The 12,396-nt window shown below is 42.8% G+C and overlaps 1 protein-coding gene and 1 long non-coding RNA gene across 2 annotated transcripts; one reads left to right on the top strand and one right to left on the bottom strand.

Moving 5' to 3' along the window:
• LOC134222066 (uncharacterized) lies at nt 1-7,749 on the bottom strand. The gene is made up of 3 exons (XM_062701218.1): nt 7,719-7,749; nt 3,173-6,256; nt 1-2,984 (listed from the first exon to the last, which is right to left on the bottom strand). The coding sequence occupies exons 1-3, from the start codon at nt 7,747-7,749 to the stop codon at nt 1-3; spliced, it is 6,099 nt and encodes a 2,032-aa protein (XP_062557202.1).
• A 1,813-nt stretch (nt 7,750-9,562) lies between these two features.
• On the top strand, nt 9,563-10,247 carry LOC134222783 (uncharacterized). The gene is made up of 3 exons (XR_009982438.1): nt 9,563-9,818; nt 9,874-9,999; nt 10,071-10,247. It is a non-coding gene; the product is annotated as an uncharacterized LOC134222783 (long non-coding RNA).
• The last annotated feature ends 2,149 nt before the right edge of the window (nt 10,248-12,396 follow it).

The raw sequence follows: 12,396 nt of genomic DNA, 5'->3' as shown, positions 1-12,396 counted from the left end.
CTAACTGCGAGCTGTTCGTTTCGTTGCCGCCCGAGTGTTATCTGACACTCTTCTTTCGCGATCTGTCATTCCACTTGATGGTAGACTATCAGTCGCGAGGGATCCGACAGTGGTTTCACAACCGATTCGACCGTCGACAGTGTTGCCGGTAACATCCCCCGACCCGTGAACCACTTCCGTGTCAGGAGCGACGCCATCTGTCTGCATACCGGCTCCAGAAACATCCAGGAGTGCGAGCTTGACTGCGGGTCTAGCGAATACTCCCCGAGCAGTCTGTACCTTTGCACGTCTTACTTGGCCTGACTTATCGGGAAAAACCTCCAGAATGCGTCCTCGTTCCCAGCTGTTTCGGCTGTTCTCGTCAATTATAACTACTAAGTCTCCTGGCTCCAGCGGCTTCACGTTTTCAAACCACTTAGTTCTTCGTGTCAACATTGGAAGGTATTCCAATATCCATCTGCGCCAAAACCCGTCAACCATTCCTCTAGCTATGTTCCAGCTGTCTCGTAGAACGTTTCTGCTACCTGACTGATCCACCGTTGGTTGCTTGATACCGCTTGATCCGTACAGCAAGAAATGGTTCGGAGTCAGGGATTCTTGGTCCGCTGCCTCTAGTGGAACATAGGTCAACGGACGACTGTTCACTATTCCTTCCGCTTCCAGCATTATTGTTTCTAGCACTTCGTCGCTTGGATGGTACATACTGTCTGATACTGATTTCATCGCTACTTTGACTGACTTTACCATGCGCTCCCACGGTCCTCCCATGTGGGGAGCAGCAGGAACGTTGAAATGCCATTGTGTCCTAGCATTCGTGAACGTGGCCGCACAGTCGTTGTTGATGTTTCTGATCCTCTGCTTTTCCTCCGACAATTGACGGCTGGCACCCACAAAGTTGGTCCCGTTGTCAGAGAACACTTCCAGCGGAGCTCCTCGACGGTTGACAAATCTTCGGAACGCCATAACGCAGGAATTTGTGGATAGACTGTGTGCAAGTTCCAGATGGACTGCTCTTACTGTAAGACATGTGAATAAGCATATCCACCTTTTCACTAGACTGCGCCCGACTTTCACTTCAAAAGGACCCATATAATCCACGCCTACATAAGTAAATGGTCGGATGAACGGTGTCAGGCGAACCTTTGGGAGCGGTCCCATCAGTGGAGGTACTGGAGCTGTCTTCTTGATCTTACAGTACTGACAGCTACGGCACACACTGCGTACTACGGCTCGCATTTTCGAAATGTAGAACTGCTGCCTTAACTCGTTACAAACTGTCTCGCTATTGGCATGAAGGAATCGCTGGTGGAAACTTAGCACAACAAGGTATGTGATTCGATGGTTTCTAGGCAATACGACTGGGTGCTTTGTTTCGTAGGGAATATTTGGTGCGTTGTCTATCCTACCCCCTACTCGTATGACTCCATATTCGTCCACGAACGGTAACAGCGTACGTAGTGAGCTTCCTTTCGGTATACTGCGTTTTTCACTTAACATATGGAATTCCTCCTTATACACTTGTGCTTGAGCCAGTCGCCACAGTGACACTTCTGCTTTCGCAAACGCACCTTGACTCGGAACATTGAGCGATCTCCTCTCTCCCGGTGAGTTCTTCCATACAGCGACTGCTCGGTGTACGTATGCCATTGCACGCAGCAACCTGTTCCAGTTAGAGAAACGTTGAACCTCTACAAGTTCCTCGACTGTTCGATGTACGGCAACGATCCGAACTTCTTCTAAATTCGTGTCCCTGTCAGCTAGATCTCCTGACCCCTCCGCTGGCCACTGGTTCTCTGGATCCTGAAGGAATGAAGGACCTTGATACCAACGACAATTCGAATCAAATGAAGGTCCGGTATTCCATTTCGTTGCATCATCCGCAACGTTTTCGCGAGAGGGAACGTAACGCCACTCGTCGACATTGGTTAGAGACAGTATTTCGCCAACACGAAACGCTACAAACTGGTGGTACCGACGACTGTCGGAGCGAAGCCACGCGAGAACTGTTGCTGAATCTGTCCACAGGAACCGTTTTCGGATGTTGATTGTAAGTGCCAAGCAGATTTTCTGTATTAGGCGGGATCCCATCATGGCCGCTTGCAGTTCCAAACGAGGAATAGATAGCGCGCGAAGTGGCGCGACCTTTGTTTTCGCTGCTATCAGTGAACATTTGCTCTCTCCGCTAACTGTTATTCGCAGATAAGCCACGCACGCACAGGCGGTCTCGCTAGCGTCCGTGAAAACGTGAATTTGTATATCGTTGACTTGCTGCGGCAAAACATCTCCGAGGAAACAGCGAGGAACATTCACTTCGATGATTTCCTTGTACTGTTCGGTCCACCTCGTCCACAGATCGTGTAACTGTTCTTTGATTGGCTCGTCCCAGGCTGTACCAGATCGCCAGATTTCCTGCATCAGTATTTTTCCCTGCACGATGAAGTGCGCAATAAATCCTAGGGGATCATACAGTTTCATGACGATACGCAGGACCTGACGCTTTGTTGGGATCGTGCTTTCGGTAGCGAGAACGTCCTCAAGTCCGTTCCGGTTGAATGTAAAATAATCACCTGCCGGAACCCAGACTACACCAAGTACGCGTTCGTGGGTTCCCTCTTTATCCAGGTTTAGTGATTTACTGATAGGTGATTCTGTTTCCCCCAGCTCATCCAGTACAGTTTGACTGTTGGACAGTATTTTCCCAAAATGGAACCCTGCTGCTGCGTGAATAACGGTAACTTGCCGTACTAGTTCCACTGCTTCTTCTACCGAGTTGACACTGTCCAGAAAGTCATCCACGTAGTGGTTTTTGGTTATTGCCTCTACCGCCCTGGGATACAGATCAACGTAATCGAGAGCATTTTTATTCTTTACGAACTGTGCCGTACAGGGAGAACTCGTTGCACCAAACATAGCGACATTGATCATGTAGATTTGTACGTCTTCTTCCGGACTACTTCTCCTAAGAAAGCATTGCGACAATCTGTCTTCATCCCGTATAAGGATCCGCAGAAACATTTCCCGTATATCCGAACATACCGCGACTTTGGTGCCCGCCAGAGTAAACGCGACGAGCGATGCGACGCGACGCGACTCACGTAAAAGAATAACAATCATTATCAACAGGCTGTCAAATTGCACTGTCGCGTCGCGTCGCATCGCACGTCGCGTTTACTCTGGCTTCGCCCTTTGCCTTGTCTGAAGCGTAGCATGACGTCCACTAATGACACAAGGAGATCCGGGCCTTTGAGCAGCATATCGTTGAAGCTGATACCGCCAGATTTTGCTGCCGCATCCCAGATCATGCGAATCTTACCGGGTTTCTTGGGATTGATTACTATCCCCAAAGGTAAGTACCAAATTCGCTGAGGGTCTATGTCGGCCATCTCTCTTACCGTCGTCTTTCTGATGTACTGTTTCTGCTCGAAGCTCTTTATTTGTTCAATCACCCTTTTCTGTAATTCCGGGTCCTTCGCCAACCGTTTCTCTAACCCGCGGAGTCTGCTCATTGCCATCTTGAAACTTTCCGGGAAGTGTGGATTGTCCTTGCGCCACAGCAAGCCAGATTCCATTCTAGATCCTCGCCGAACTGTTGTTGTTTCCAAAATACGGCGTGCCCGCTGATCTTCTTCGGACTCCAAGGACTTCGACACCGCGGTTTCCTCAACGGCAAAAAACTTTTTCATTGCGTCATATAGTTCACTGTTGCTCATATCGACATGCAGGTTCAACCGCTCTATGCCTTCTTCAATTCCCGAGTTCCTTCCGTAGATACACCATCCGAGTCGAGTTTTTGTAGCAACTGGTTCGTTTCTACTACCTTCACGAATCTTCAGACTCGTGAGTAAATGCACATGTTCGATGCCAATAATCATGCCAGGTTTTGCATTTTCAAAACTTTTGACTGGAAGGCATTGAAGGTGCGGATATATTTTTGAAAGTTCGCTGTAATTCAAGGACTGAGTAGGAAGTCCTAATTCGCGTACAGTACGTACGTTTTCTAACTGGAACGATTCTCCTTTGCCTTTGCCGGAAATCTTAACGCTGACTTTTCTGGAGCTCTTTTCTTGTCTTCCGATCTTTCCTGTCCAGCCTAACCAAAGACTGTCGGGTTCACCATCGATTCCTAGCTGAACAGCAATAGCTTCTTCTAACAATGTCGAAGATGATCCATCTTCCAGAAATACATAGGTTTCAACTTGCTTTCCATTTCCGAAAATCGTAACAGGTAGGTATCGGAACAAGGAATACGACTTCGTATGGTGGAGATTATGGTGCACCGTCTCGACTGTCCTCGCTGATTCAGCAGGACCACCACGATAAGGTGGACTAGTGTGGAGTAGCATGTGGTGACGAATACGACAGCCATCCAGACCGCATTCTTTTTTAGACCGACAGGGCCATTTCCGATGAGGTACCAGACATAACCGACACAAGTTCTTCTGACGCATTGCCTTCCATCTTGCCCCAATGTCCAAAGATTTGAAACTGGAACAGTGTAGGATTTGATGAGTGTCCATCCCACAGTACGAGCAGGATTTTGAAACACAGACTTCCTTTAAAGGCTCCTTTTCTATCTCGGCCGTATTCAGCGACTTATTCGCATGGGTGAACAGTTTTTCCTTCTGCTTCACCTTTTCGTGCCTGACTTGCCGGTGATTTTGAGCTGAATCCCCCTCGATGGTTAGCTCGGTCGCCAGATTGACAAGACCTGACATAAAACTGTTAAACGTCGCCAGGTTGACGATAACATGTGCTTGCTTATATGTTCCCCACTGCATCTTCATGGAGGTAGGCAGTTTATCGACTAATTCTTGGAGTAGCATTGGATTCGATAAATGCGCTTGTTGATCTGCCAGGACAATATGGTCGACCAGGTTCTGAATAGCCAAGCCGTAGGTGACAATCGTGCTAAGATTTTCCGATTTGGGTGGAGATACATTTCGCACCTTCTTCAGAAGAGAACTGATCAGTATTTCTGGCCGACCGTATAGTTTATAAAGCGTGTCCATCACATAAGGGACGGATGCCGGTAGTAATAACCGACTTCGCACCGCTTCCAAAGCCGAACCTCCCAAACTCCTCTGTAACCTGGCCAAATTTTCCGCTTCGCTGTATCCACAAACTTCCGTCGTATTCTTGAAAGAACTGTAGAAAATCGGCCACTCTTGTGGGTCTCCGTTAAACTTTGGTAGCTCTCGCGGCATTACTTGACGAGCCGCTAACTGTGCACTTGTTGGTCCCACTGAAACGATGTTTAGAGCCCCACTAACTCCTGATCCGAGCGATCCATTCCCCACTGCGGGTGGTCCCAATGTACTTGCTGATGTGGATTGCACTGGGTTCGCGTATGGTCCGTATCCGTTGAAAACTGTCGAATTTTCTGGAACTCTAGAAGCTAACGCATACGTGGGTGCATACGATAGTGGCGGGGCGGTGTAATACGGATGACTCCCGTATGTTGTTGGAACTCGGCCACTTGCTCCTATCGAGACTCGAGACGCAAAGTCGAATGGAGCTGAAACAACTGTATTGACACCAGGAACTGTAGTGATTGGCAAACATCTATTATTTGAATTCCCCACTTGGCGACTTGGCATTCCCGGAATAATTGCTGAGGAGACTGCTGGTCGATCCGAAACTATAGGTGTTTCTTGTTGCAATACCGACTCTGAAGAAACTAACGGCAAATTTCTCGTTGTTCGTTCCGCTAACAATGTAACACCTTGTCCCAACAGTTGTTCGTAGGATTTCGCCAAAGTTGGAACGTTTACAGCAGTATACGAGCAACATCCGTCTGCATTTGAAGAATCCGTAACTTGTATTGAAACGGCAGAAGATAGCGGTTTGTTGACCACTGTTGACAGTTGGGTCGGTTCACTGACTGTGTAAACCGGTAGGCTAGTTTGCTGTGCTAACGACGATGACTTCGACTGTCCAACTTCGTTTGACTTAACTCCCTTCAACCAATTCTCCAACTGGTCACGCTTACTCTTCACACTTATTCCGCTTCGTTTACTTTTTACGCTTACTCCGCTGCGCTTGCTGGATGGATCCTTTTCGTCCTCTAGCTGCATCAACAAGTTAAATTTCTGCTTCAGATACTGCTGTTCGTCATCTAACTGCTTCAGCTTCGCTTCTTCTTCCACTCTCTTAAGCTCTTCTTCCGCTTGAAGCTGCTTTATTCTGGCTTCTTCTTCTCTTTTCTTCTTTTTCTGTTCTGTTCTGTTCTCGTCAATTATAACTGCTAAGGGTCTGTCTCATTTGGAGAATTAAACTTAAAAGTGACAGTTCGAAAATTAAAAAATAACCCCGTTATAAGAATGGCTGGTGCTACCCAGCAATTCCAATAGGACATCGATGGAAAATGATTCGATATCTGTCAAAAGTAATCTTGCTCTGCGACCAGGGTTATTTGATAATTATTGAAATGTCACTTTTAAGTTTAATTTCAGTTTAATTATCCAATTGAGACAGATCCTAAGTATGCAACTTTAAAGACGGTGTTTGTTCTGACTTTCGGGAACAGATTGGTACGTGCGTTTGATTCCACTCCTCTCTATATCGATCAGCTTTTGTGAATCCTCTCAAAACTCTCACGTGTTTTAACTTCCCGAGTTGAAAGAATACTTTTTCGGTATCATTTTACAGATCAAAATACTTTTTGCAAGCAATAATAAATCTAAATTATGATGAAGATATTTGTCAAGTAATTTGACTTGAAATTAGTCACATGAAATGACGTTGAAAGTTTATCTAATGAAACATACGATCCATTGTATCTTTCCATTATTAAATGAGAAAATGTTTGTAGGATTCGTGCGAAAGATGATAAAACTAAATATTCTTACACTAATTGAATCATTTATTTGCGAAATTATGAAGAAAATGGTGTATCGAACCACGAAAGGTTGATGCTTGAATCGTGTTTGGAAGCCGTAAAGTAGGCAATTATTTTTGGTATGTTCTGCGAATGAAAGCGATTATATCGTGATTCGAGAAAAGCATCATGAGGGCCCATTTACAAACTACATGATGTTTCAGGTTGTGGGAGGGTACTTGTCTGAGCGTTAAGGACTTTATAAATTTCAGAATCCTACCATACATAGGGATGAAACGATACCACTAAGGTATCGATACTTTTACTTTCAAGTAGTATCGATTAAAAGTATCGATACCACTAAAGTATCGAATTAAAAGTATCGATACCTTCACATGAGTACTCATCAATTCGAAGTAAATTTATTTTGTATCTCAAAGAAGTCATTCATAATTTATGTTGGATGAAACACTGAATAGTGGAAGGTTTAAGCACTTTCCATTGCTATTTGTCCATCGATTTTATAATTACCTTATCTCGATAGCGTGTAAAAAGCGAACACATTTTAGATGTAAGCAAATTGTTATTTAAATCATTCTATTTATAGTTGCCGTATTTTTTAATTCATGTTCATCTTCTTCTTCTTATTGGCATTACATCCCCACACTAGGACAGAGCCGCCTCGCAGCTTAGTGTTCAGTAAGCACTTCCACAGTTATTAACTGCGAGGTTTCTAGCCAAGTTACCATTTTTGCATTCGTATATCATGAGGCTAACACGATGATACTTTTATGCCCAGAGAAGACGAGACAATTTCCAACCCGGTAATTGCCTAGACCGGCACCGGGAATCGCACCCAGCCACCCTCAGCATGGCCTTGCTTTGTAGCCGTGCGTCTTACCGCACGGCCAAGGAGGGCCCCAGCAATTCATGTTCATATAGACGTAAAATTCTGAATAATTAGAAAACAGCTGCCAAATTAGTGCAGATCCAATATTACCCAAGATATTTGCGTAGTTTATTATCGACTTTAAGGAAATTCGGATAGGATCGGTCACAAATAAGTGTTAAGCTGCAAAAATACTTGTCATAAGACGACTACTATTTCATTTAATTCCACTATTTTATTGTACCTTTGACAGATACGTATTTCGACCTCACCAGTAAGGCCGTCCCAACCAACCAAACCAAACCAAAAGTTCACATTTTACTTAAATTTGTTCCTAACCGAACCAATAAGTTCACTTCTTGGTTCACATCGAGTTCCAAGCACCTTAACAGAACTTCAAAGTTCACTTTTGCGCTCAAGCCATACAGAAAATTACTTAAAATGCAAGCTGATTAAGCCAAAAAATCCCATCCTATCCGTACTTTTGGTTGCTTGTGCTTCAGTGTCTCGTACTTGACTCGACTTAGGTACAATAAAGTAGTGGAATTTAATGAAATAGTACTCATTTTATGACAAGTAAATGCATTCCACTAATAGCTTAAAATAATGTTCGTAGCAAAAAATAAATACTTGAACCATTGACGAATGCTTGAACGTATTTATTCGATTTACTAACATTTACTAACAATACTAACATTTAAAAGATTCTTACGAAAAACTACGAGTGTTTCTATCAGGGATGGGCTATCATATCCGGAACCGTTAAAATGATCCGTATCTTTGAAGTGAGTGAATGATTCGTTGCTCACTTTTCCAAAGATTCGATTCACCAGATCAGCAAATTGTCTTACCATTTGTTAGAAAATGACAAAATGAAAAGTGTATTGTAGGTCCTCTATGCATGTTACATATGCTTGTGAGCGATAGAGGGATGTTATTATTGTTTGTACGGTTAAAAAGTAACTGAATGACAACCGTTTCACCATTTGGGAATCTTTCCTTACAACTTGTTTCAAAGATCTGATCCGTATGACAGTTCCGGATCATTAGACTGAATGACCCAGTTCTGATCCATTCAACGAAGTGATCCGTTTTGCCCCTCTCTAGTTTCTATTTAAGTTTATAATATTTAATAGATTTTGAATTGAGTACTCAATTGATTCAACTACTTCAATTCGATACTTACTTGGTATCGGTATAAAAGTATCGATTCCCAAAGTACTTGGTATCGAATCAAAAGTACAGTGATCGTTCGCTAATTGGGGCACGACCTCACCCCAACTAGCGAATGCCGTTCGCTAATTGGGGCGTTTTGACAAGCGTCAATGTTGTTTACTTTTTGCATTGAACAAAGGAAAATTTTACGCGCCACAAAATATCGATCCCGCCAAACACGGAAACAAAACGTCAACTCGTTTTTGAAATCGTATTCTGACGTTTAGCTGCTTTTTAATTGGGTTTCGCCCCAATTAGCGAACCCCCAACTAAAAAGCGCCCCAACTAGAAAAACCCCAATTAGCGAACGTTTACTGTATCGAGTATTTACTCAGGGGGGTAATATGCGGTACATTGCGCCTCCTCTGGATGTAGTATGAAGCAAATGTAAATAAACAATCCCACAATTTTTTCGTTAGTCAGCAGTAGTGTAGGTTAACCAATATCCTACAAGATTCCAGTTCGAAAAATGTTACACTTGCCAAGCGGGGTGGCCCAGGGTGGCCCGCCTTTCCCAAGCGGCGAGGCCCGGATAATACATCTTAGGTACACGGAGAATAATCCCTCTAGTTTGAAACAACCAACATGTTGGTTGTTTTTCAAACTAATGTATTAGTTGGTTCAATATATAATTTGTTTGTTTTCAACTGATAATTTTGCTTGCAACAAATTTATATTTTTGGTTGTTTTTACCTAACATGCGTTTTCAAAACAAATTTTGAATATGTTTATTTTAAAACAAAAGTTTGGTTTTCTTCCAACAAGATCTTAGTTCATGTTTACCAAAATATAGCTTGTTTGAAATTATAGTAAACGTCATACTACAATCTGAAGAATAAGGTTGATCTTACCAGTGACATTATGTTGAATCTACCTAAATTCTTAACCTACATGAAAGTGAGCTGAAATTTTAGTTTGATGCAAACTAGTTTTTGAAGCTATTCTATTTCAGTCACTTCCTGCTGAATGCAGACATTTTGAAATTTGCGATACACGAAAGCATCTCAGTGCATCAAAAGCCGCCCATTCCTGTTTCTTCGTTTATGGCTGGAGAATAGTTACTCGTACACATCAACAGGTATGTTTTACCATTTTGAACTTAACATTCGTAGCATTATTTTTTAATTTAGGATGATTTCTGCATTTCAGGCATTCATTAGCCCCTAAAAGACCATGCAAAAGATACCGGTGTGCGTCGGCTGCGCAATTTTATCAGCAACACGAACACGGAACAGCCAGGCAGCCAACAACATGAATGTGGCCATTATGCGCAAGCCGTGAGGCAGAAATGTTTATACAGAATAATATTTATAAGTGAGATCGAATAAAAAGTTATCAGAATCCATGCAGTATAAATATTTGTTATTTGCGGTTAATAGAATTTTGGGAACAACTATAGGTGTGGAAATTATACTAATAAAAACAACATACAAATTTGGTTGTTTTAAACAAATTGCTTATTGTTTTAAAATGAAATTTGTTTGGTCCAAACTGAACTTCTGGATTAAATCAACCAACATTTTAGGTTGTTTGATGAACTGTCAAAACCAAACTACCAACAATATATTAAGTTCAAACAAATATTGGTTGAATTTACCTAAAGTAGACGAAATAGTCAAACTGACATTTTAGTTTATTTCAAACATCTTATTATGCATCCCATGATAAACACTCGGATCGTGATCATCTCATTCAGCCTCCGTTGAATCGCGCCGGAGTGCGCCCATTTATTTTACACACGGCGGCTATTCAGCTATGGCAACCCCATTCGGCGGCTTAAAAAATCAAACAGCTCAGACTCGCACCCTGTGGAAAAGCTTATGAGCGCGCTGCTGCGCAATCTTCGCTTGCGCGTTACCACCGCGAAGATCTGAGCGTTTGAGAAGAGCGCGACAATATTAGGTTGAATTGAACTAATATTTTGTTTGGGCATGAATCAACCTTATATGTTGGTTGAAGTAAACTAGAAAATGGTTGAGTTTACCATTTTTTTTTCTCCGTGTAGGCTTGATTTGTTCGTGGATGACAGGCTTACTCCCCCCCTGTATTTACTCGTACAGTGATCGTTCGCTAATTGGGGCACGACCTCACCCCAACTAGCGAATGCCGTTCGCTAATTGGGGCGTTTTGACAAGCGTCAATGTTGTTTACTTTTTGCATTGAACAAAGGAAAATTTTACGCGCCACAAAATATCGATCCCGCCAAACACGGAAACAAAACGTCAACTCGTTTTTGAAATCGTATTCTGACGTTTAGCTGCTTTTTAATTGGGTTTCGCCCCAATTAGCGAACCCCCAACTAAAAAGCGCCCCAACTAGAAAAACCCCAATTAGCGAACGTTTACTGTATTTACTTGTATCGATTCATCCCTAACCATTAGACTGGCCCAGATTACTATGGGGAGAAAAAAATGTTGTCGAATTCCAAGGGGCACCCCCAGAATTGTGTCTTTGGGTAAGAAAATCAATCTCTGAAAATTTCAGCTCAATCGCTTGTTGCATAAGCTGGCGCATTTGATTTGAAGTTTGTATGGGGATTTCAGCCAAAATGTATAGGAAAATACACCTCCGTCACTCATTCGATCTGGAAATTGGTTCTGATTGCTCGATTGACCTCAGAATTGCAAAAACGGCAGTTGGTATGCTACAGAACAATTTCACAGAACATTGCATGATGATTAAATGAACTTTCATATAATTTTCGGCTGATTTATTAGGAGCTGATTTGTGTATTTTTGGGTTTTTTGATCGAATCGCATCAGCCGAAACCTATATAAAAGTTCATTTAATCATCATATAATGTTCTGTGAAATTGTTCTGTAGCATACCAACTGCCGTTTTTGCAATTCTGAGGTCAATCGAGCAATCAGAACCAATTTCCAGATCGAATGAGTGACGGAGGTGTATTTTCCTATACATTTTGGCTGAAATCCCCATACAAACTTCAAATCAAATGCGCCAGCTTATGCAACAAGCGATTGAGCTGAAATTTTCAGAGATTGATTTTCTTACCCAAAGACACAATTCTGGGGGTGCCCCTTGGAATTCGACAACATTTTTTTCTCCCCATAGTAATCTGGGCCAGTCTAATGGTTAGGGATGAATCGATACAAGTAAATACAGTAAACGTTCGCTAATTGGGGTTTTTCTAGTTGGGGCGCTTTTTAGTTGGGGGTTCGCTAATTGGGGCGAAACCCAATTAAAAAGCAGCTAAACGTCAGAATACGATTTCAAAAACGAGTTGACGTTTTGTTTCCGTGTTTGGCGGGATCGATATTTTGTGGCGCGTAAAATTTTCCTTTGTTCAATGCAAAAAGTAAACAACATTGACGCTTGTCAAAACGTTATGAGGTCAATCGAGCAATCAGAACCAATTTCCAGATCGAATGAGTGACGGAGGTGTATTTTCCTATACATTTTGGCTGAAATCCCCATACAAACTTCAAATCAAATGCGCCAGCTTATGCAACAAGCG

The sequence above is a fragment of the Armigeres subalbatus genome, chromosome 3 (assembly GCF_024139115.2).
Source record: "Armigeres subalbatus isolate Guangzhou_Male chromosome 3, GZ_Asu_2, whole genome shotgun sequence".
Lineage (NCBI taxonomy): Eukaryota > Metazoa > Arthropoda > Insecta > Diptera > Culicidae > Armigeres > Armigeres subalbatus.
Note: the sequence above shows the minus strand (reverse complement) of the source record. Positions and strands in the feature narration are given on the sequence as shown.

What these genes read in the sequence shown, in the direction of transcription:
- LOC134222066 (XM_062701218.1), bottom strand. Translation starts at nt 7,749, where the DNA reads ATGAATTGCTGGGGCCCTCCTTGGCCGTGCG. An exon ending in GGGCCCTCCTTGGCCGTGCG is followed by an intron (nt 6,257 to 7,718) that starts GTAAGACGCACG and finishes TCTCCAAATGAG; the next exon opens with ACAGACCCTTAGCAGTTATA. An exon ending in AGGCAAAGGGCGAAGCCAGA is followed by an intron (nt 2,985 to 3,172) that starts GTAAACGCGACG and finishes TACGGGATGAAG; the next exon opens with ACAGATTGTCGCAATGCTTT.